The 21,603-nt window shown below is 40.4% G+C and overlaps 1 protein-coding gene and 1 pseudogene across 1 annotated transcript in view; one reads left to right on the forward strand and one right to left on the reverse strand.

Moving 5' to 3' along the window:
• PCNX2 (pecanex 2) overlaps positions 1-21,603 on the forward strand; it is a 259,238-nt gene that overhangs the window by 84,122 nt on the left and 153,513 nt on the right. The window contains exons 16-17 of the mRNA XM_040968059.1: positions 11,575-11,684; positions 13,433-13,529. Coding sequence (XP_040823993.1) covers positions 11,575-11,684; positions 13,433-13,529 — 207 coding nt within the window. The remainder of the gene's footprint in view (positions 1-11,574; positions 11,685-13,432; positions 13,530-21,603) is intronic.
• LOC121148189 lies at positions 1,741-5,322 on the reverse strand (annotated as a pseudogene).

Raw genomic sequence — 21,603 nt, forward strand, 5'->3', positions numbered from 1 at the left:
CTATCCTCCAGATAGTAAAAGTGTTAAGACTTCAGCAAGCTTTGCTTCCTTCCTTTCTTCTCTGTCTTGCAACCTTGTATGTTACTTCTCCAAGGCAGATCTCAGTCCTGTTTTAAGATAATCTGGAAAAAGGAAGCACTAGTTTTTTTTTTCTTCATTTATGATTTTTTCAAGATACAATTCCATTGGCACAGGAATTACCATCCTTGCATCTCCAGCCCTCTCCTGCTGTTTTTCCCATATGATTACAGTAGTACAGCACTTCAGCAATAGTTACAAGTCCAACATTATGCTATTTAAGTGCATCATTACATTGTAGGTATAAACAGTGGTAGAAAGTCTAGCATCCTATTTTCAAGCTATATCTAGCAGATTCATTGGGAGTCCTCCTTTTTCTTTGGGAGTGTAAATGCATACTCCAACATATCTTCATTTCCTGGTATGCCAGTCTCCATTATACAATTCATCAATATGTGTGTGTATATATAAATATGTATATACTTATACATACATATGTTTATCTCTGTATATATATATTTATCTTGTACTTTGCATGAAGGTAACTTTATATCAGAGAGAACATATGATGTTTATCCTTTTGTGATTGGCTTCTTTCACTAGATGTAATGGTCTCTAGCTGGGACCATTTTGTTGCAAATGGTAGAATTCCATTCTTTTTATATGGCTGAGTAATAGTCCAGAGAGTAGATGTACCATAGTTTCTTTATCCTCTTCTAATGAATTCTGGGTTGTTATTATAGATTGTCTTGCTATAAATATAGGATTGCAGGTCACTTTCCTAAATGCAGATTTCCCTCCCTTTGGATATATTCCCAGGACTAGGATAGTGGAATTATATGGTAGATCCACTTTCAGTTATCTTTGCACTCTCTATACGGACTTCCATAGTGGCTGCACTAGCCTATACTCCCACAACAATGGAGTAAGGTACTTTACTCCCCACATCCACACTAGCAGGCGCTGTTAATATTTTCTAATTTAAATTTTGATATTTAATCACCACTGTTAGAAACTTCTTTAAATTACATTGCACTTCCATGGCTGATGGTGACATGCATTTCTTTGTGTTTGATTTCAAACAGTCCACAGAGCAAGCAAATTCTCTTTTCTCAGTATAGAAAATGATGATGAGATGAGATCAGTAAAGGTGATTTCCCATGATGTGTTTTCTCTGAGCTTAATTATTTCCCATTATTTATTGATTCTTAACCTCTTCCTGTTCTGCCTCTTTTATGTGTTCTGTCTTCATAATGACACTTGGCTGTTCCTAGCGATGGCATAGCCAGACCCAGGCTTTAGAGACACAGTACCACCTCCCGTGGTGTGGATCTATTCTCCAACCTCATTCCTAGTCCTGTTTTACTACCTGGCTGCATTTTCACTTGAGCCTTCTTGAAATTACCCTGGAGCCTTCTCCAGGTGAAGTGAAATCCCATCCCCTCTGAGCTATCACTTAGCCATGTGTCACAGTAAGCATTAAAATAGGCAAGTCTTCACACAGGTATGCAAACACTGCTAAATGGAGGGAAGAATATTTGGAGAAAATAGACTGTAAAGCTGAATATACTAGTATATTTTTTCTTTATCTTACTTTTTAATAACAATATATTTTTAAAAACTTATGGCAGCATAAAAACAATAGATATTTTATTGCAGTATTAAAATAACACAAGAAACAATCCAGAGTCCTTACCCCAACAGCTGGACAACTTTCAGATCTTACTCATCAGTCTGCTGAACCATTTCCTTTTCAGAGACATAGTTACCATCCAAAAATTTCCTGATATCCTTGCTTTTAACTGTGGTTCCTGCTGAATCAAAGCAACCGAATTTAAAACAAGTTTGATATTATTTCCTTCCAGGACTAATTTATCTTTCTGGGTTTGAGACACTGAACAAGCAACACCTGACTTCATCAGAACCCTTCACATGTACTTTTAACCCAAGAAATTCCGGATTTCCACCAGAGACCCATTTTCCCGAATTACCATGTTGATGGGGAAGTGAATTTACAGGAACCTCATCTTGTATCGTAAGGAAGTTTGACTTCCTTCATCATGTTCTGGGTGTGACTGTAGATGGTGCGAACAGTAGCCAGTTCCTTGTGGTTTCCCTGCCATTTGTCAGCTTGGACCCTCTTTTTCTTTCCCAGGAGGCTGAGCTTCATCTTTCTGTGATTGAAATCCCTTCTCAGGGTTCCTCTTGGCCCCTTCACAGTTACCGTGTGCCCCTTCAATGTCAACATTTTCTGGGATGTCAACAGTCTGAGAATGCTGAGAATGTATACCAATACATTTTAAGTGAAAATTGGTGAATTATCTCCCTATTTTGCAGTTAATTATATTGCATTTATGGCAGAGGGAATACCTGGAACACTGAGCTGGGTCTTAGCAGTTTGGCAAAATCTTCTGTTCTTTTAGTCCTCAACAAGTTGAGAAGTTGAGTCTGGTTTAATTATGAGATTTCTTGGAATGCTAAAATAACCTTTCTCAAAGACAACACGTTTTTGGAAATGTTGTCACTCAGTACAAGTCAGTTGATATCCAAGTAGTCTTTCCTTCTTGGACTTTCTGAGAAACCAGCCTGCCACCTGATACCTGTGTATGTCTGTACACATCTGTACCTGCTGAAGCAGGTAGCAAAGTTAAGAACTTGGAGCATGTGGGTGTTGCCAGGAGAAAACCTCTAGAGATCCTGACATTCTGCCTTTTTTTTTTAAACAAAAGATGCATTTATTTGTTTTGTTGAAAAATCAGATGGAGAAAACAGAAAGATAGACAGGAAGATCTTACATCTAGTGATTCACTCCCCAAGTGGCCACAATGGCCAGCACTGTGCCGTTCCAAAGCCAGGAGCCCGAAGCCTCTTTCAAGCCTCCCGTATGGGTGCAGGGTCCAAAGGCTTTGGGCCGTCCTCAACTGTTCTCTCAGGCCACAAGCAGGAAGCTGGATGGGAAGTGAGGCTGCCTGTAGTAGAACTGGTGCCCATATGGGATTCTGATGCATGCAAGGTGAGGACTTTAGCTGCAAGGCTACCATGCTGGACCTGGCATTCTACCTTTTGTATCAAAAACTTGCACATGCTAGGATCCTACAGTCCTTATCACACAAATGCTGAGATCCCACATGGGAGCCAGTTCATGTCTTGGCTGCTCCACTTCTCATTCAATTCCCTGCTAGTGGCCCGGGAAAGCAGTTGAAGACGGCTCAAATCCTTGAGACCCTGAACCTATGTGGGAAACCCGGGGATGCTCCTGGCTCTTGGCTTCGGATTGGCTGAGCTCTGGCCATTATGGCCACTTGGGCAGTGAATCAACAAATGAAACAGCTTCTTTCTGATTCTCCTTCTCTGTAAATCTGCCTTTCTAATTAAAAACAAAACAAAACAAAATGAGAAAAACTCAGGTCCTTTGTCAGAAAAATTGTGAGGGGTTTGGGGTTGGTCGGAAAACTTAAAACCAATACCTGGAATATGGAATCTTTGCTACTTTTCACTGTGTAGTATTTCTTGGAAAAAGTAAGCCATTTTGGCGTTTGTTTGCTTTTATATTTTTAACGTTTTGTTAAAACATAGTATACATGTCAGGAAATTCACTTAACTGTCAAGATCAATGAGGGTTTTTCCTCATCAGATCACCTTTTTAACCAGAATAGTTTACTTCTATATTGTTGAATCAAGTATCCATTTCTCCTGTTCTGTCCATGTAGTGACATTGTCATTGATGCTTGCCTGCACTTTTATCTTAAAGTTATTGGTTATCCTTACAAGAAATCATATGCATTGGAGAATGAATAAATTTTATTGTAATGGGTCACAAACGTAAGTATAGCAAGTTAGTCAGTGAGCTTAAGGACATTACAAAATACAGGAATATTGCTTATTTATTTATTTACCAACCCTCAAAGCACAGGAAGCAAAAACAAAAAGTGGTATTTTATCCAACTGAAGAACTTCTGCCCGGCAAAGGAAGCAATCAGCAGAGCAAAGAGACAGCCAATAGAATGGAAGAAAATATTTGCAAGTTGAACATCTAACAATGTGCTAATAACCAAAATATATAAGGAACTCAGACAACTCAACAGCATAGTAATAATAGTTCTCCAATTTAAAGTGGACAGTATATCTAAGCAGACATGTCTCAAAAGAAGACATACCACTGCCTATTAGGAACATGAAAAAATACTCAACATCACTAGTCATAAGGGAACTCCAGTTCAAAACCCTAGTATCACCTCACTCTAGTTAGATTGTCTAGTCTAACAAATAAAACAAGTGCTGGAGAGGAGATAAGGGAAAATGGAGAAATCTTGCACACTGTTGGTAGGATATAAAATAATCCAGCCCCATTGTGAAAAAAATGTGAAAATTTACATAAAAAATATAACTACCATGTGATCCAGCAATCCTACTGCTGCATATCCATGCAAAGCAAATGAAATCAATTTGTCAGAGAGACATCTGCACTTCTGTATTCATTGCTGCACCATCACAATAGTCATGAATAGAAACAACCGAAGTGACCATTCACTGATACGTGAATATAAAAGTATGGTACAATTGCAAAGTGGAATGCTACTCGGCCATGAAGAGATGAACTCTGATTTGTAATAATGTGAATAGAACAGGACGGAGGTCATATATTAACTGAGGTAAATCAAGAATAGAATAGTAAGTGCCCCATGTCCTACTAAAGGCAGAATTTAATAAAGGTGCTGTCACAAAACTTAAAAGTATAGTGATGGCAATCAGAGGCTGAAGAGATTAGAAGAGAAATAGGGAAAAATGGAGAAAGTTTAATGGGCACCCAGCTATAACTAGAAAGGAGTAAGAAGTTTTAATGTCTTATTGCACAGTAGGCGGGATGTAGATAATAATAATGTACTGTATTTCTCCTTAGAAACCAAGAGAAAAGATTTTTTGAATGTTTTGATCATCAAGAAATACTAAATATTTGAGGGAATGAGTATGTATGTTTATCCTGGCTGAATATTGCACAGGGTATGACTATATTGAAGCATCACGTGGTATCCCATATTAGTGTGTATTTTTTCTGTGTCAGTTACATTTTTTAATAAGTAAAGATAATCCAAAGTTAACCCCTTAAGGGTTTCTCAGTTCAGATCATGCCAGCTGGGATAGTTATAACATGCTTGAGTAAGGTGAGATTCTCATTTTATAGCACAATTCCTAGGGTCTTATTCATCTTCTCCTTCATCATCTGCTTCTCTCTTTATACTTTCTCACTTTCTTCTTCCTCTTCATTATCATCCTCATCTTCTTCGTCTTCATCAGCTTCTCCATTATGTAACCATTTTGTTTGTATGGTTTTTTGTTTGTTTTTAAAGAGAAAAGAAGTTTGCTATGATACAAACCCACCCAAAGGGCCAAAGAATAATTCCTGTGGCATTGCATCTTCTTCCAGGTAGTTTCTCTTGGTCACCCACCACCAAGCTTGGGGACTCATCCCAACAAAATTCTAAGCATTGTTAGTCTTTTGTGTAAGGCTTGCTGTGCCTCATCTAAAATTAAAAATAAAATTAAAAAAGAAAAGACTTGGTGTAACATGGGTAGCCACTGTCCGAGGCTACCAGTTACACCAAGATTGTAACAACATTTTTACTTTCTATACAATAAAAAGCTTTACAAGTAGAATCTTAATGTTAACAAAAGGAAGCAATCCCTGATTTTTTATTTTCCATGATATTTTATGGAGTTGAAGGGATATACGGAAACTACAAGAATTGTTGTTCTTCCCTTTGTCTCCTAGACAATGATCACATTCAGTGGAAATTCTCATTTTTTTCCAAGAAATTTCTTTAGTCCTTAGTCCCCTTAGGTAGGTTAATAAAGTATGTATTTAGATAGATAGATAGAAAATATGCATGGAGTGTCTTACCAGCAATCATACCAACATTTTGCATGTAGTAACCCGTGTATTATTTACAGCAGCCCTGCAAAGTGAGCACCATTATATTTGTTGAGTTAAAAAGACTGAGGTTTAATGACTTTGCACGTTATCTTACTACAAGTCAACAAAAAAGTTGTGAAGGATGTCAGCAGACCTGTGCTGACTCTACTGCTCGTAACCACTGCCCTGTGCTGTGAAGGACCAACCTGCTTGGTGCTGGTAGACACTCAAATACAGTCAGCCCTGCTTTTGAGTTGGTATCCCACCGTATGAATGTAACAGTGGCTCAAATCCACACCTTGGTTCAGCCATATTTGTTAAATGCCTTTCATGACTCAGGCACAAAATGTTGAGAATGCTGTGGGGGAAAGACAGATGTGCACCTGCTGTTGATAGTCTCAACTCAGTGGAAGGTTCAGATATAAATTCCAGCAGTCACAGTTATAGAAATGTAAGCTGAGAAAAATTCTGAGAAGCAGAAGGGATAGGGCCAATCATGCTCAGCTCTGATTTTATTGTTTCTGATTTGTTATTTTTTCCTGTTGCTCCTTTAATTATCAGTTGATATTTTAGTCATTTCTATTTTAGTAGGAAGGATCTCTTGGGATCAGTGAGGTGTGATTGTCCTTCAGTGTTCATATTTAGCAGGTTTAATTAAATAGAGGGAAGTAGAAAGTAGGTGAGGGAAGAATTAGGTAAAGGGTATTAGGTGAATAAAAGTAGGTAAACTTAATTATCTAAATATATTTGGAGTCTGAACTTAATTTATTGTCTGCAATGACCATCAATCAGGGGTACCATTCCTTTTCCAAATAATGAAAAACTGACATGATGTGCTACTCTGCAGGGTGCAAGGCTGTTTCAAATCTCATAAGTCATTGCAGCAATACTAACAGGAAATGTCACCCTTGCATTTTTACAGAAGAAAAAGCTCCTGCTTCTCAGGAGTTTGCTATTGTTCCCAGCAAGTGGAAAGCCTGCCTTTGTTCTGTGCAATGAGAATCATTTCCTTAGACATAATTACTAAATCCTCAAAGTTGCTGCTCTTGATGATTGCGTTTTTATGGGCTACATCTGAGAAAAAGACGATGTGTTTACACAGTTGTGAATTAAATACACAATATTGGCAAGTACAAGGAATCCATGGGAAGGAACTGAAAAGGTTTCCTCTTGAAAGGTTTTTTGTTGTTGTTTTTGGTATTTAGTTTTGGAACATCCAAGTATAAAATAGAAAAGAGATGTTATAGGAGGGGTGTACAGAGCAGGGCATGAAGTGTGGGCGGATGGATAAGGGCAGCTCCAGGTACCTGTGGATGCCTGTCAGGGAATCCCATGTGGTTTTTTTTTTAATTTTTTTTTTTTATTTTCCGGAAATACTAGCAGAGGAGTCTGAATCCTCTTGCATTTCTTCTTTTTGGGGTTCCAAATTCCATTCTCTTGGCTTGCTTGAGCTTCTGCTTCCTACATTGTGACCTGAAAGATAGTACCCCCTTGACACCCCACCTGCCACATCTGCAATCTCCTGTGTCACTCACTTCCAAGGCCCTGCCTTGGAATCACAGTTGTACTTCTTTGGTGCCCAGCGTATGGTGCAAGTGAATAGATGTCTGATGACCAACTCCCAAGGTAAGAGTGAAGCTCTCAACTTTTGAATAACTTTACTGATATCAGGAATGATACTTGGAAGGAGAGGCACAAGGCCAAGAGACTGTGTTTCCTGTGGTAATATTCATTTTGGTGGCATTTCACACCCTGGTTCACATTAATGTAAGTTAGGTACTTCCTTTGCCTCATTTGCTGATTGAAAAATCTGATCTACACAAATCATTATGAAAATGGAAACTTTACAGGCATTTTCTCAGGAATACATTCGTGTACTAACATATGTGCCAGGTACAGAGGAAAGAGAGATGTGAGATTGTCCTTTGTTATTGAACCCGCTTTGTAAAAGAGAGTCAGACAAACATCAAGGTTCAATGAGAGTTGGAGATACACACCAAGGAAGTGGGCTTGGGGCCACCTAGTGGCGTCCTGGGGCTGTCAAAGCACAGCAAGGCAAGTGTTGTAATGAAGCACCTATGCCAGTAGGGTGCTGGGATAGAGCCAGTGGTCCTGTGGTAAGTCCCATCATAGGTTGTTTTGGCCCTGAGCACAATGAAAGACTGTATTTGTATTATTGATTCTGTGAAACTATTAATGGTCTACTGTATCCTTGTGATTTAGCTGTGCAAAAAGAATGAGGTATCTTTAATGCTACCTAAAGGTATTTGAACATGATTTTAATGCACAGAGGAGGAAGTTTCCATTCAGCTTAGGAAGTCAAGGGGTGGTAGCACTAGGTGAGTGGAGCTAGTATGTAGGCCACTGAAGCATGAATAGGAGAGAGGGGAATGCCATGGGGAAGGGCTGCCAATCAGATTAAACTGTGTGTGCTGGAGTCGTCTTAACATTTGTTTTAGAAAAGTTATTTTTCACTTATTTTATATGCAGAAAGACATCTTCTATTTTCTGCTTCGCTCCCAAATGCCTGAGTCAGCCAAGGCTGAGCCAGGCCAAAGTCGGGACCCAGAAATTCAGTCCTGGATTCACATTTTAGAGGCAGGGACAGGTGTCCTCGAGCCATCACCTGCTGGCTCCCAGGTTGTACATTAGCAGGAAACTGGGTCAGAAGTGAAGAAGCCAGGACTCCGTCTCAAGAGGCATCTTTACCACATTGTCACATGCCCACCCCAGCAGCTTATCTTTATGATTTTGTTGTGATGTTCATCCTAATATGAGGAATAAGGCTGAATGTTAGGCCAAAGTTACTATATGAGGAGTCCTTTTGTTCAGTAGGCATGAGGAGCCATTATCAAGGTCCAAGTGAAGGACAATGATGCAATTTATGTGGCCTTAAACGAGAAGAGGACCCTTCTGTCACCATGAGGATGATAGACTATGGCATCTGTGGCATGGAAGAGACCATGTCTCTGTGGGGAATGTGTGCCCCCTGTCCTGAAGCATTAGCAGTGGCACTGGAACAAGACAGTGTAGGCTTCACCCAGATAGGATGTAATGAGAGAATGAAAGGGGATGGAAGGAAAGATTTGGAAAAGTGTTGAAAAAATATGTGCATTCTCTTCTTCCAAATAAAAGATGGATTTCCAATGAAACTGTTAAATATATTTTTATAATAGGATGATAGACTTTATAACATTGTCTATACCTGGAATGTTATGATACACTTAAATAACAGATTGATGGACTTGTGACTGTTGTTGAAGAACTATATTATTGTAATAATATAGGGGGAAAGGGAGTGGTGAATAGGGGAGGAATAGGAAGGTTGGAAGGGGAAATCCCTTATCCTGTAGAACCGTATCATGAAAAATAAAAAGCACTGCCCAGTGGAGGGGGGAAGTAAGGTGTATGCATGATCTGTGAAGATTGGACGACTGGAAATGATGTGGACAGAACAGCTCTGAGGACAGCCAGGTTCCTGGCTGGGAGCACTGGCAATCACTTACTCCGTGGGGGCTCCATTGACCGCTCTATGTCAAAGCTTCAAGGAATGGCCTAGGTGTGATTTTTTTTCCCCCGTTGTGAGAGAAGAGAAAGCAAACATAGTGTTCAGAGGTGTCAGTGACCTGCCAAGAACACACAGTTCATAGCAGAAATAGGATCCAAATCCAGGTCTGCCCAACTTGAAATGTTATAGAGTACTCCTCCCTTATGGCTTCCAGTCCCTGGCTGATAAAGTGGAATGTGAAACTCAGATCTTTAAGAGACTGGACTGGTACTAACCTAAAGAAGAGGGAGAGTGTGTGCTATGGAGTGGATGTTGTGAGCCTGCCTGCCAGAGTTTCATATTGAAATCCTAACCTCCAGGTGATGGACATGGGAACTAAGGAGATGATTAGGTAATAAGGATGAGGCTGTCTTGGATGGGATTAATGGCTTTAGCCAAGTGGACTCAGAGAGCTTCCGGGTCCCTCCTACCATGTGAGTATACAGTACGATGCTGCCAATTATGAACCAGGAAGAGAGCCCTCAGTACACAGAATCTGCCAGTGATTGAACTTGGACTTTACAGCTTTTCCTGTTGTTTGTAAGCCACCCGTTCTGTGGAATTTTGCTTTATTAACCCAAACAGACTAAAGCAGTATAGTAACTTACAAACTTAAGTGGGTAAGGGAAAGGCCTTCTCTCTCTCTCTCTCTCTCTCTCTCTCTCTCTTTTTAAAGGGTATTAACAACTGGAGCATTTGGTAGGCACAGCCAAGGAAATAAAGGATGTCTGCCATCCAGATTGGAGTGAGACAAGGACATTCCAGTAGAGTTGACCTGAGCAAGGAGGAAGTGTACCTCTTCTTCAGACAGAAGGGAGGGTGTTGAAAAAAATTGCAAAGAGAGAAGTGATCAGTTAAAATGACTTCATTGCTGGACTAGAACTCTGTATTAAAACTGATGGGAAAGCGATCTGCACAGAATAGAAAAATGAACCTAGCCAGTGTGCCAGAGGATGCTGGAGTAATCGCGTTGCCAGACACCAGGGAAGCTGAGCTGAGAGCCCTGCAGGAGGTTTCTAGATGAGATAGGCTGCCTGGAGGTGTATGTCGAGGTAGTCCTATTGCTTGGCCGTGCCTCTCAGTGGCCATTGCAGTCTCCACAAGGGGAGGCTCCCTTCTGTCACCTCCTGGTTGCTATTCTCAAGCACTTAGAGCTACATATTGGGAAGACAAAAGAAACACATTGTGATTTCTAGGAAAGTGCAGCCTATAAATATAAAATCACTTTCTCTACCCAGAGTAGTGTTTGCTTTTTCCAGCATATCTTAGCACTTAGGGATATAATATTAGCTTGGCTCATTCCTTTGTAGCTTTGATTTGAGGCATAATTAACCCATCCTTCTCAAAGAAACAAATCTGGAGAGAGTATTTAAGTATGACTAAATTCAGCTTGCAGAAGCCATCAGTGGCACTTCTATTGTTAGTGATTGACAAGGCTAAATATATGCATGCATTCTTCTATGTGAGTAGAAGCTACATTTGTGTTGGCAGAAACAGCAGGTATGTGTGTCGCAAGACACTACAGGACTGAGGGTGGTGATGGATAGTCACCAAATTTTGCTCTGCCACCACAGGAACAATGTGTTGATTGCAGACATCTGTGCTTGTATGATATCTTGTTCTTTTCATTTTACATGGTGTCTTTAAAGGAGTCTTTAATCTGTGTTAGGTTTTATTTCCATCTGCTAATCTTTTCAGGTGCTTATGCTATTTTAACACACCTTATACCTTATAAAGCACTAATGAATGATAAGCACTAAGAAATATGACTCATACTTCTTATTACTATATTGCACTGTATTGCATTCAAAAGAAATAACATTTATTATTGCATTTTATAAAAATCTGTAGCTTAATTTAAAAAAAGATTAAGTAAACACAGTCTCATAAATATGTACAATTTGAAGTACTCCCTCCTGCTTCAGGCTGGATGTATACTTTTGGGTTGGTGAATTTTTGGTGTGTTTATTTTATCAGATCAGAAAAACTTCATATGTTCCCAGCTAGGCCTTGGGGATGTCCCAAGGCATTTGATAGAGATCTGACCAATCTCTGCCCTGCTATGGAGTGACATCTCTACCTGGTATCTTTTTCTTAGGAACCCTGGAGTACACAACACATCCCAGCGCTGTTCTCAGCCTTCTGTGGCCTCCTGGTGGCGCTTTCGTATCATCTGAGCCGGCAGAGCAGTGACCCCTCTGTGCTCCTGTGAGTAAACCACACCAGGCTCCTTTGTGACCAAGGGCATGGCAATGAAGCTTCCACAGCTTTATTCACTCACTCACCGTGGTGCTCATGTGACTCTTACTGTTATATTAGCTGATCATTCAGTGGGTCAGGGCAGGACAAATCCAAGACCTAGCAGAGAGAATGAAAAGAATGAACTTGCAGCAAGTGCTCCCTTTGTTTTTGTGCTTTGGTCTGAAATGTACAATGACAGAACAGATGGCTGATAGCACCCAAGCCTATGATGATGATTGCCTGGGTGAGTTGTCTGAGAAGCTGCAGGCTCAACAGAGGCCCTTGCTGGCTCTCTCAGGCAGCACCACTGCCATCACTCAGCGTGGCAATCACATTGGATGCTTTGGAATGATAGCTTTTTGTCTTGTTGTTTTTTGTTCCCATATTATTAATGCATTCTGGATTTAGGTGAGGTCTGTGTCAACATTTTACAGTGTATTTAATATAATCGTTAGCCAATTATAATTTTAAGGTCCCAAGCATCTTCTTTTAATCATATATACATATTTTAAATGTTCATTTATTTGAAAGACAGAGATACAAGGGGAGGGAGAGAGACAGGGAAACAGTGAGATCTTCTTTCACTAATTCACTCCCTGAATGGCTGCAGTGGTGGAGCTGGGCCAATTTCAAAGCAAGAAGCTAGATGCTTCGTCCAGGTTTCCCACATAGGAACAGGGGTCCAAGAACTTGGCCCATCTTCTGCTGATCTCCCAGGCATATTATCAGGGAGCTGAATTGGAAGTAGAGCATTTGAAACTCAAATTAGTAACCATATGGGATGATGGCTTTACCTATTATGCCATAGCACCTGGCCTCTTTAACCATATCTTTTTTTTTTTTAAGATTTATTGTATTTTACTTGAAATGCAGAAAGAGGGAGAGAGGAAGAGATCCTGCATCTTTCAATTATCTCACCAAATGGCTACAATGGCCAGAGCTGGGCTGATGAGGAGCCAGGAGCTTCTTCTGGGTCCCCCACGTATGTGCGGGAGTTAAAGGACTTAAGCCATCTTCTGCTGCTTTCCCATATCATTAGCAAGGAGCTGGACAATAAGTGGAGCAGCCAGAATATAAACTGGTACCCATATGGGATGCTGGAATTGTAGGCAGAAGCTTAGACTGCTATGCCAGAATGCCAGCCCCTACTCATATCTTAAGTCTTTGCTAAATATGTACTTTGGAACAGGAAATTCTTTGTGCAATGCCACAGTGAGTTTTAGACAAAAGATTTTTCACTTAATATAATCCTACCTATTTGTGGGCCAAAGATACCAAGTTAGGCTGTTATATGGACCACTTGAAAGGCATGGAAAAATAGGGAAAAGGAGAGTTAAATGTGATTTGCATGATTCCGAGTTTCATCTGTGTTCCTGGCATGTTAACTTCTGCTAATGTTACCCTCTGTGATGATGAAGCCCTTGAGTGCTGGGAGCAGAAGTGAAGGCCACCTGCTGCTGACAACCATGACAGTTTGGAAAGGATGGCAGGGTCCATATCATTATGGAACTGAACGCTTTCATGAGGCTGATATTTGGAAACACTGTCTATCTTCCTGATTACTTGACTTTGCATCTCTTTTTAGTATGAATTTTTTAAAGCACTTGCTCTTGGCTTTTGGAGTGTGAGGTTCTCAGGTAAAGTAGACTACTTAAAGCACAGTTGGCAGACACATGTTTTTAAAAAATTAAAATCTGTATGCTTTCCATTTTCAGGTCTTTTATTCAGTGCAGATTGTTTCCTAAATTTTTACATCAAAATCTGGAAGAGTCAGCTGCGGACCCACTCCCCAAGAAGATGAAAGATTCTGTGGTGAGGCATTTGCACTGTGTTTTGTAGTAGGGGAGGACCTGGCTTATCGGCATGGTGAGGGCACTCATTGGGTTTCTAGCTAAGCACATATGAGAAGAACAAGTGCAGAAAGAGGCGACCAATCTTGGTCTAACCTTGGCATACTGGGCCATTGAGCTACCTGCCAGGTGCAGACCTATGGCATCCTGAAGGTACTCAGTTGATTTTCACTGATAGTTTGCCTGAATATTTGTATGGTCCACCTTTAGTTACATCTCCCATTGTTGACAGCAAGCAGCAGATGAACCACACAAATAAAAAGCTGGTCACATAAACACCCCATCAGCCCCTGATTCTGATGTGCTCTGTGCATTGCCATTCTGCACTTCTTGCCTCAGCCTCAGGCACATCTCAGAGCACTCTTGGTCTGTGTCTTTGGATGCAAAGTTGACATCTCTGCAGCTCTTGCTAGGGGATGGGGGATTAGATTCTGGCTGGACAGCAAAGAAGGGAGTAATCCTGCTGATTGGAGCACATGAAGAGAAAAGGAAAAAAAGATGAGCAAGCAAGAAGAGAATTTGGGCTGTAAAGTAACAATACTATGTCTTTACTTGATGGGGAAATGGCTCCAGGCAGGGTAGTTTTAGACATTCTTAAAGCAGATGTGACCTCCTTGTGATAGTATTAATATGCCCTCTGGCTGCATCAATTTCCCTGTATTTACATATGGCATGTAGGTATACCTGGATTCAGTTTTTATTTGATTGAAAGAATTTTTTTAATATGTGAGGCAGAATGAAGGAAAACAGAGAGAGAGGGAGAGAAAGAGAGAGAGAGAGAGAGGGAGAGGGAGAGAGAGAGATCTGTTTTTCATTTGTAGATTCACTCTCCAAATGGCTCCAATGGCCTGGTTGGGCCAGAACGAAGCCAGGAGCTTCTGGGTTTTCCACATGGTTTCAGAGGCCCAAACACTTGGACCATATTCTGCTGTTTTCTCCAGCATTTAGGCAAGTAGCTGAATTGAGAATAGAGCAGCCAGGACTTGAACCAGCACCCATATCGGATGCTGGTGATGCAGGTAGTGGCCTAACAAATTGTACCATAATTGTGGCCCCACACCAGACTTCATCTCATACTTTTCCTATATGTTTTAGGAATGACAGATAAACTGAAAAGTATTAAATAAGCTGTTGATAAGAGCTTTCTTCAGCCAGGAACCAGGATTCCCTGATCTTGGTATTCACAGCGCCCATGCCTGGTATTCAGTAGGTGCTCAGAACATCCCACGAATGCGTCATATCGAACACTGCCTTCCCCTCCCATTTTGTTTTGCTACCACTTAGAATGCTAAGAATCACATATCAGAGTGCCAGTTGTAGTCCTGGGTGCCCCATGTCCAGTGCAGCTTCCTGCTAATTCACCTACCTGGGAAGCCAGCAGATGATGGTCCAGGTGCTTTGGTTCCTGCCAAATGGATCTCCTGCCTCCTGACTTCAGCCTGGATCCATCCTGGCTGTTGTTACCATTTGGACAAGCAACGCAGTGGATAGAAGATCTTTCTCTGCCATCTTTCTACTGTCTCTCCTTCTCTAACCCCCTATCTCTTGTCACCGCCATTTTGTCTTTTCTTCCTCTCTGTGATTCTACTTTTCAAATACATGCAGAAAAAAAGAAAATGGACTCATAGTGAACATGGGTGTATTTACAAATATTCATGTCCAATGCCTATTCAGGCTAAGTGTGGAAGCCTGATTGTCCTCAGAGGGAAACCGAAGGACAAACCACTGAATATGAAATAAAGAATGAATGGTCCATTCATTCTTAGAGGAGAGACTCATTTAAAAATTGGGTATGAGTTGAGGCTGCTGCAGCTGACAAAAAGGTAGCTAAAATGGGAGAGAGGCATATGACATTCAAACACAGCCTGGTCCCTGATATTTCTATATGAATCTTGCAGGGAAAAGGTCAAAGTAATCTTCTCAGATCAGCTACTGTAAAAGCTGGAGTCTGCTCTGAAGTCTGCCCCAAAACCTCCTTATGGAGATCTGATAAAAATTATGCCCCTACATCTTTCTCGATTTCTAGATAAATGAAGGTGCTTCTCTACTTTCTGACTCACTCTCAGTAAAAATAATGTATGATTTATAAAGAAGCAGAACAAGCATAACAAGAAGTTTGCCTGATATTAATGGCGTTTCCTGAGTATAATTAGATGTGATGAGCTGGGTGTGCCTTACTTGGTTTTCTTATCCTTTGAAATGCTTTGTACAATGTAGAAATCATAACTTGTTAGGTTATTTAATGTGATGTTTCTGTTCAGTTCTTGGCAAAGTCTCTGATCTAATTATAATATTTTAATGGAAATATCAGGCTCAACTATTACAGTTTGATGTGAAATACCTCCTGTGCCCTATGCGAGTATGGAATTTCCCTCTGCATTCTGATTTGGTTACTCTGGATCTCCCTCTTATTTTTCCTGTCTCCCACTCTCTCTAAACCTTCCTTTTGCAGGAAAAACTCCCAAGGGAGCTGCATTAGAAACCTCTAGTAGCTCTCCCACCCTGATTCTAATTCACTTTGTCTCTAAATGGGCTGGAGACCTACATTTTTAAAAAATTATTTGAGCCGAAGACACATACACACACAGAAAGAGAGAGAGAGTTCACATCTAGTGATTCATTCTGAAGATTTGTTCCACAGTAGGACTGACCTGGCCAACCAGTGTCTGAGCTCTGTTCTCTGAGTGTTGGGAACTCAATTATTTGTACCATTTCTGCTGCCTCCTGGGGTTTGACATTAGCAAGAAGCTGGAGATTGGGGGTCAGCGATGGAAGTCAAAGCCTGACACTGTGATGAGGGATGCAGGCATCTGAACTACTAGGCTGAACAGAATGTGTAGAATTCTGTGTAGGTGACCCTCAGGTTACTTTAACAAACACTGACCTAGCCACAGCGATACAGTAGTGGGTCTATAGAATTCCAGAAAAACAGGGTAAGTTCTGCACATAAAACTTAGTACTTTTCTATGTCAAGTATTAAGGCATGGTGAATTATCACAACCTGTTGATTAAAATATTGCTCTTAAGTGCTTTTGTGACAAACTGACTTTAATGACCTAAATGATTTCTTTAAAAACTGACAAAACTGGGCCCGGCGCGGTGGCGCAAGTGGTTAAAGGTCCTCGCCTTGCACGCCCGGGATCCCATATGGGCGCCGGTTCTAATCCCGGCAGCCCCGCTTCCCTTCCAGCTCCCTGCCTGTGGCCTGGGAAAGCAGTCGAGGACGATCCAAAGCTTTGGGACCCTGCACCCGCGTGGGAGACCCAGAAGAGGCTCCTGGCTTCGGATCGGCATAGTATCGGCCCGTTGTGCTCACTTGGGGAGTGAATCATTGGACGGAAGACCTTCCTCTCTGTCTCTCCTCTCTGTATATCTGCCTTTCCAATAAAAAAATAATAAAAATAAATCTAAAAAAAAAACTGACAAAACCATGAGGATTTATCAGGTAAGCATTTGAGTAAGGAACCCAGGGGAATCAGGACAGGAAGCTTGCTTTGCGTCAGGACATCTGCCCAGAAGAGAAGATCAGGAGCCTGGTTTTAAGCCATCAAACCGAGAGCAGGAGCAATGTAATCCCAGGCCTGTCAGAGCAGTTACTCTAATGCCAGACCCTGGCTCCTCAGCTGAATGATCAGCTACAAGACGCTGACTCTCATCTTTAATGCAAGGAAATGCACACTAAGTCACCTTGATGGTGAGTCTAACACAAGAAAATCCTCTGGAAATTAGGAATTCTTATGGATTCACAGCACAAGTCCAGATGAAATGGTGCTCTTGTCTTCATGTTTGAATATAGTTTGAAGTGCTCTGCCCTACAATGGCCTCATGGCAGAAGCAAACATGAACTCTCCCTAGAGGATCCCCTTATCCTAAGTTTGTTAAGTATTCCCTAAGCCTATTTGCTAAGGCAAATGAGTAGGTTACAATACAATTTTGAAAACTATACAACAAAGCAAGGGATCTACAGGAAAATGGCCCAACATTTTTTTTATTTTTTTTTTAAAGATTTATTTTTATTATTTTTTCATTGGAAAGGCGGATATACAGAGAGGAGAGACAGAGAGGAAGATCTTCCATCCGATGATTCACTCCCCAAGTGAGCGCAACGGGCCGATACTATGCCGATCCAAAGCCAGGAGCCTCTTGTGGGTCTCCCACGCGGGTGCAGGGTCCCAAAGCTTTGGGCCGTCCTTGACTGCCCTCCCAGGCCACAGGCAGGGAGCTGGAAGGGAAGTGGGGCTGCCGGGATTAGAACCGGCGCCCATATGGGATCCCGGGCGTGCAAGGCGAGGACCTTTAACCACTTGCGCCACCGCGCCGGGCCCAACATTTTTAATAATGAAGTATCAGATGCAGATTTTAAAACAACAGCAAGTATACTTCAAAAACTTGATGGAAATGTGTATTAGGTTAATACTGTATGTGAATTTCAAAATTCTTTTGCACCAAAGTAAATGTGCCTTTAATTCATTTTTCCACCAACTTTTTTAAAAAAGATTTATTTATTTTTATTGGAAAGTCAGATATACATAGAGGAGGAGAGACAGAGAGGAATATCATCCATCTGATGATTCACTCCCCAAGTGGCCACAATGGCCGGTGCTGTGCCAATCCGAAGCCAGGAACCTGGAGCTTCTTCCTGGTCTCCCACGCGGGTGCAGAGTCCCAAGGCGTGGGGCCATCTTCCACTGCTTTCCCAAGCCACAAGCAGGGAGCTGGATGGGAAGGAGAGCTGCTGGGATTAGAACCAGCGTTCATATGGGATCCTGGTGTGTTCAGGGCAACAACTTTAGTCACTAGGCCATGCCGCCAGACCCGCCACCAACTTTTTAAAATACCTTTTCATACTGTCTATATTTAAAGAAGCATTAAGGCAAGTTTACATGTTATACATAGTAGAGAATCTTTAGAATGATATGACATGAATGAGAGAGAAATGGCATGACCTAAAGAAACAAACAAGACAATTGAAATCTGCAAAACTACATGCATGGGCGTTAAGATGCCTCTGAAGAAAGAATTAGTGAACAGAAAGATGATGTGAGTTTCCAGAATGCAACATTGATAGAGAAAAAGTGAAAAAAATGTGAACAAAGGGTTAGACTTGTAAGACAGAATGAGGTTATCTAAAACGTATCTGTTGAGAAGTAGAGGGAGATTGAAGCATATTTGATGAGATGATGCCCAAGAATTTACCAGAACTGATGAAAGACACTGGCCTAGATATTAAAGAATTCTAGTGAATCACACATAGGATAAAGAAGGAATCCACACCAAACTAATCACACTGAAATTGCAGTACGTCTATAACGGAACATTCCAGTCCAGGTCAGGTCAGCGTGAGTAGTTTGGAACCCTATCTCCCACTTGGGTGGCAGTGATTCAGATGCTTGAACCATCATCTGCTTCTTAGAGTGAGTGCAGGCAGAAAGCTGGGTTGGAATTGAAGGTGGGACTCAAAGCCAGGCATCCTATTAGGGGATGCAGGTGTTCCGTACCACATGCTCACTCTGCAGAAGGACTTTTGTGATACACAGTGGGCTTTTGGGTGCAAGAAGAACAGATTTCTTGCATCTTTTGGTAGTTATAGTCTTCCCGTTGATAATTGTTCTTCAGATCATGCATCTTTTATGCCATGTTGTGTGTGCATGTCTCACGTTTAAACCATGGTATCTTTCAAAAAGGTATGAAATGAAATCAAAGACTTACATATACATTCTACAGAGGTAATGATTTTTGAGACTTGGAATCTATAAAGTGAATAAAACATGCACACACTGTGTACATACACACATGAATTATAAGTACAGAAAAATGTTAAACTTGTATATATGTGTGTGTATATGTACATATGCTCCAAGTTAATGCTCTTTCACTTAGTAGCCATACATCATAAGTAAATTTATAGATATGTTTATCCTTATAAATGAAGAAATACAAATAAAGACAAATGGCATATTTTTGTCCACTCAGCATAGGAAAATTAATGGTAGTGCTAATTGCAACAAAATAGGATCTCACAGGCATTGTTTGTTTTTCTGTAAGTTCTTACAGTGATCTGGAAAACCATGTTTTATTTGGATAAATACTGTGTGGATGTAATATTGTATGTGGATTTTTAATGAATCATAAAGTTGTTTAATAGCTTCTATTAGTAAACATTTATATTCTTGGATTTTTCTAGGGAATCAGCTGTACAAATGTAAAAAGATTTAGGATACATAATGATTTCTGTGTAAAAAATGGTAAAAATTGGAAGGCAACATAGCACTGACTGCCAGGGAATGTTTGCACTAACTACGACTCAAAATTTCATTCACCAGAGTCGTATTTTGGGTGACCACTGTGGCACTGTATGTGTGAGCATGTTTGTATGTGAGTGCCTGGATGGCATCACAAGATGGAAAACTACCTAGCCACTAAGTGATATTCATACATTTCTACAGATGCAAGTGTTTTTTAAAAGAAGATATTGCTGATAAGTAGAAATGTGCTTTAATTCTAGACCTCTATAACATATGCATAGAAGAATCCGTATACGTAGTGATTACTGCCAGATTCATGATTCAACGTTCATAGGCAAAAATATTGGCTGATAAAACCCCCCAAAATGCTAACGGGGTTATAATGTAATGGTTAGGAATGATTTTATTCTGCGTTTTAGGATCCTGCAGTGTTATCATGTTATTCTGTAATGGAAAAGGTAATAACATAAATTACAGAGATCCTTCTAATTTTCATTTTTATCAGTCTTTTAGCATATTCCTTTTTGTCCTTACTTGTTTCTCTAAAATCTAATATTGTATGATTCACTTTAAAGACTTGGGGTGTTTATTAAAGGAAATGGATTGTGAAACTCTTGTTTAAAGAGAAAGGAAGTACTATTAATTCACCTTTTTATATAATAAAACTGAAGCTGAGCAAAACAAGATGCATATGAAAAAGCCACTAAGTCTTCCCTTCCCCCACCATATATACCTTTTAAAAAGGAGAGAAGTGTAATATTATACATTTAAATTGGCAAGAAGTTATTTAATGGGGCTGGCATTGTGGCATGGTAAGTTAAGTTGCTGTATGCAAAACAGGCATCTCATATGGACACTAGTTCAAGTCCCAGCTTCTCAACTTTAAATTACCACTGGGAAGGCAGCAAAGAATGGTACAAGTGCTGGTACCCCTGCCCCCACATGGGGAATCCGCATGAAGCTGTATCTCCTCACTTTGGTCTGGTCTATCCTTGGCTGCTGTGACCATCTGGATCATGAACTAACTAATGAAAGAGGCTTATATTCTCTCTCTCATATTCATTCAAAAAATAAGTGAATCTTTAAAAAAGCAATAATGCAAAGTGGTTTTGAATACTTTGAGGAGCAGTTTTGCAGTTTCTTCAAAAGGCTAAACCTACACCTACCACTTAGCCTAATTATTCCCTTCCCAGGTATCTGCACAAGAGCAAAGCAAACCCAAATCCAGAGACATGTTCGTGAATATGCATTGCAGCTTTGTAATATCCAGAATGTAGGAACATATTCACCTGATCTAACTATGAGTGACTCTTAAGCATGTGGTAATGTATCTATACCAAAGAGTACTAAACAGTGGAAATGAAGCAACTGCTGATCAACAAGACATCAGTTGTTCTCAGAATAGTCATGATAAATGACCAGAAACCATACCAAACAGGAGTACATATTTTATAGTTCTATGTACATAGCGTTCTAGAAAATAAAAACAAGCTTTTGTAGTGGAGCAGATGAGTGGTTCCATGAGTGAGGAGAGGGACAGAGTGAGCAAGAGCAGGGACCTTGGGGTGTGTGGACATGCTAATTACCTTAACTACAGTTGTGGTCTTATGGGGCTATGCATATGCTAAAATTTATAAAGTTGTGGACTTTAAACTATAGTTTCCTGTATGTCAATTATATGTACTGAAAACTGTTTAGAAATTATAGAAAGCCAATACATTAAAGTACATTTTATTATATTTTAGCTCAATAATGTAAGAGTTGCCCCCCTCTTTTTTTTTTTTTTTTAGA

The sequence above is a fragment of the Ochotona curzoniae genome, unplaced genomic scaffold, assembly GCF_017591425.1.
Source record: "Ochotona curzoniae isolate NIBS_2020 unplaced genomic scaffold, NIBS_Ocur_1.0 scaffold_4683, whole genome shotgun sequence".
Lineage (NCBI taxonomy): Eukaryota > Metazoa > Chordata > Mammalia > Lagomorpha > Ochotonidae > Ochotona > Ochotona curzoniae.